Source organism: Monoraphidium neglectum (genome assembly GCF_000611645.1).
Source record: "Monoraphidium neglectum strain SAG 48.87 unplaced genomic scaffold scaffold04884, whole genome shotgun sequence".
Classification (NCBI taxonomy): Eukaryota; Viridiplantae; Chlorophyta; class Chlorophyceae; order Sphaeropleales; family Selenastraceae; genus Monoraphidium; species Monoraphidium neglectum.
In genome coordinates this window covers 1-3,836 of record NW_014008746.1, presented here as the reverse complement: position 1 = coordinate 3,836, position 3,836 = coordinate 1, and the positions used below count along the sequence as shown (strand labels likewise).

At 68.2% G+C, this 3,836-nt stretch overlaps 1 protein-coding gene across 1 annotated transcript; it reads left to right on the top strand.

The window, feature by feature from the left end:
• Positions 1 to 242: 242 nt before the first annotated feature.
• On the top strand, positions 243 to 3,406 carry MNEG_14931 (Guanine nucleotide-binding protein-like 3; the record flags this gene model as incomplete). The annotated part of the gene is made up of 8 exons (XM_014036598.1): positions 243 to 261; positions 455 to 521; positions 934 to 1,030; positions 1,190 to 1,324; positions 1,670 to 1,753; positions 2,035 to 2,124; positions 2,317 to 2,454; positions 2,792 to 3,406. 8 exons carry the CDS (start codon positions 243 to 245, stop codon positions 3,404 to 3,406), a joined length of 1,245 nt encoding a protein of 414 aa, XP_013892052.1.
• Between the last annotated feature and the right edge of the window lie 430 nt (positions 3,407 to 3,836).

The following is a 3,836-nucleotide window of genomic DNA, read 5'->3' as shown; positions in this document are numbered from 1 at the left end:
CCTCCATAGTGCAAGCCTCCTCCTGACCACTTAACCCTCACCCCGCCCAAACAAACCACACCCAGACCTGGTGCCGCGCGAGGTGGGTGAGAAGTGGCTCAAGTACTACCGCCAGGAGCTGCCCGCAGTGGCCTTCAAGGCCAGCACGCAGCAGCAGGCCGGCGGCCCGGGCGCGGGCGCGCGCGGCGGCAAGGGCGCCAAGGCGTCCTCTGCGGCGGGTGCGCTTCCATGCACGAGCGCACATGATCAGGAGCTTGGCAGGTCTTGTTCTGGTCAGCCAACCGGTGTTCCCTGAGGGGGCTGGCGTCGCGGCCGTTGGGTCGTGTTTTTGCGCCTGAGGCGGCGCGCGCAGCATGCCATAGAAAGAGTTGATTGAAACCTCTTGATACCCTGGTGTGGAAAGGCGGGGCTGACCGTGCTCGCGTGCTGCTTGCCGCCTTGCCGCCCGCCGCAGACGTGGGCAGCGGCTGCCTGGGGGCGGACACGCTGCTGCAGCTGCTTAAGAATTACGCGCGCAGCAGGTGCGGCTCAAAAAGGGCCCGCGGCGGTTGGGGCGGGGGGTTGCAAACCAGGGGTGGCGGACGGCAGAGGGTCTCCGCAGGCGCGGCCCCGCTACCTGTCTTGGTCCTCCTCAGCGCCCCACTCCACCTGCTGACTTAGGTGTGTCTGCATGTCTTTATGTTGAACTGCCGCAACAACCACGCCCTGGTCGTCGCTCTGACTGCCCTAAACACGCCACAATTTCCGCAGATCCACTCGCATAGCCACACCCAAGTCAACCGTCCTGCCCCCCCCCATACACACCCCATCCAAGCCCCTTCCATGCACCCCCACCCATATCCCACCCCCAGTGCCCACATCAACACCAGCACACACCCCACCCAAACCCCATCAATGCACCCAACCACCCCAAACCAACGCCCCAACCCCCAGGGGCATCAAGACGAGCATCACAGTGGGCGTGGTGGGCCTGCCCAACGTCGGCAAGTCCTCGCTCATCAACAGCCTCAAGCGCTCGCGCGTCGCGCAGGTAGGTTGGTTAACTTTTTTTGTCAACCACTTTTAAACCCCAAATGATTTGAGATAAACCAGTATGTAAAGTCCAGTGGATCTTCTTTCCCAGCGTAAAAACTATGTTATCCCCTGGGATCGAACCTGCGCCTCTTGTGTTGCAAATTGTCACCCCCAGGTCGGCAACACGCCAGGCGTCACCAGGGGCGTGCAGGAGGTGGTGCTCGACAAGACCATCCGCCTGCTCGACTCCCCGGGCGTCATCTTCAGTGCTGATGACGACGCCGCGGCCGCGCTGCGCAACTCGGTCAAGGTGAGGGGGTGTGAAGGGGGTGTCGGGTGGGGGATGGGGGCATGTTTGTGGGGGGCGTGCGCCAGCAGCGGCCGCCGCATGTGGCCTGTCAGGGTGCGGGCACGTGTTTGGTGGCCGCCTGCTGCCTGGTTCCGCGCCGTGTCGTCGCGGTCGGCAGGGCTCCGGCTGCACAGCCCGCGCCGCATGTCCGGGCGTGCCCGGGGCGCTTGTGTCGGCCGGGGCGCGTTCCCATCATCACCCATCGCCGTGCCGCCCCCTGCTGACCCTCAAGCCACGGCCCCCGTCGGCCGCCGCCCCCACCTCCCAACACCCCGCCGACGCCCCGGCCCCTTGCCCTCTGGCCAGGTGGAGCGGCTGGCGGACCCCCTGGCCCCCGTGGCTGTCATTCTGCAGCGCGTCCCCAAGAAGCAGCTCATGGCGGTCTACAAGGTGCGGCCGCGGACATGACCTCATCCGGCGCGATCGGATCTGATCTGATCTGATCTGACTTGCTCTGAGGCCGCATTGGATGCGGCGGCCGAGCCCGGGGAGTCGGGGGCCGAGCGGGGCAGCTGCCTGGAAGCTGCGGCGGCTGGATGGGAAGAAGACGGACGGCGGCGGGTTTCTGCTGCCGCGACGCGCCACGGTCCGCCCTGCCCTTTCGGCCTCAAATCGGGCCCTGATCTGGCCCCTAAGCCGACCGCCGCGGCCGGCCCCCCCTCTTCCCCCAGATCGCGTCTTTTGCTGACGTGGACGAGTTCCTGCGGCTCATCGCGGCGGCGCGCGGCAAGCTCAAGCGCGGGGGCATCCCTGACATGACGGTGCGGCGCGCCTCCTCAATATGCGCGCGGACGCGCGCGCACACACGCAAACACACGCGCACACACGTACCCACACGCACATATACACACATACACACACACACAAACACACACATGCACGCACACACGCACACGCGCACACACACACACCCACGCACACACATACACGCACTCCCACCCCCTCGCGCGCAGGCCGCGGCGCGCATCGTGCTGCAGGACTGGAACGGCGGCGTCATCCCCTTCTACACGCTGCCCCCCAGCCGCGGCAACGAGGAGCACGAGAGTGCGGCCGTGGTCGCGGGCTGGGCGGCAGAGTTTGACGCCGAGAAGGTGAGCGGGCGCCCGCCTTCCCTCCCAATAGCATGACGCGGCGCGGGCATGACGGGGGGTGCGGGCGGGAGTGGCGGGGGCGTCCTCGAAGGGCGCGGGGCAGGTGGTGGGGGGCGGCTCGGCGCCGCCGTCCTGAGGGCGCGGTTCGTTTGACGTTGGCGGCACCGGTTGGAAGCGACCGCCAGCCGTGCAGCTCACGCGATACATCAGCTGTCCGCTTGCCCAGACCCTTCGCCCAAACCACTGACGATCCGGCCACGATTGTCAAACCTTGCTGTCCGCCCATGCAACCGCCGACCAACCGCCGACAACTGAAACCGCCTGGCCCACCCCCCAGGTGTTCGCGGCCGAGGCGACCGCTGTGATCTCGCAGCTGCCCTCGATGGAGGGCGCCGGCGCCGCCTTCTTCGAGGCGGCCAGCGCCGGCCGCGCGCGCGTCGAGCTGCCCTCCGCGGCGAGCGGCGGCCGCGGCACCTTCGGCGGCGGCGGCGGCGGCGGCGGGGACAGCATGGAGGGCAGCAGCAGCGACGAGGAGGAGGAGGGCGAGGAGGAGGAGGGGGATGGGATGGACGTGGGGGACGGCGGCGGCGGCGCCGCGGCAAGGCGCGGCAAGGCGCCGGCGCCTGCGGCGGCGGCGGCGGCGAAGGCCGCGCTGTATGGGGAAGAGGGCCAGTTTGACCCCCGCAAGGTGCGCGCCGAGAAGAAGGCCCGGAAGAAGTCCAAGGTTGCGGCCGCGGCACCCGAGGTTCCGGCGGAGGGCGGCGACGGCAGCGATTTCGATTTTGACGAAGCAAACGAGGCCGACGGCGGCAGCGGCGGCGGCAGCGCCAGCGGCAGCGGCAGCGACGAGGAGTATGGGGCGGGCGGCGGCGGAGAGGATGCTGACAGGGCGTATGCCGATGCAATGGAGGGGTCTGATCTGGAGGAGGAGGGCGGCGGCGGCGACGACTGAGTAGAGGGATCGCGGTCGGGGTCGCGACCCCGGGTGGCGGCAGCCGGGCCGCTTTTCTTTTTTCGGGTCCTGTCAGCTTGAGGCCGCCAACCCGTCGCCTGTGGTCGCGCTTCAGGCGGGCTTGAGGCAAAATGTCTTTCTCTGTTTTTCTGCGTCTCTCGCGCACTTTGGGGCTGCGCATGCAGTTCGTTTGGTCTCTGCACTGCAAGCGTTCGAAGCCCGGCGATCGACGGGCTCCCGCGCGCGCGCGGCCGCACCTGTGCAAACGCTGCACCGCGCAGCACACGCCGCTGTTACAGAAACTCCCAACTCAGCAGGCAAGCGCCGACGCCCGGCGCCGGGAACCAGCAGGCACAAGGCATGAGCCAGCGGGGCCAGGAGCCGCAAAGGAGTCACAACGCCATGCGGGTGGCGCGGCCCGCCCTGCCTG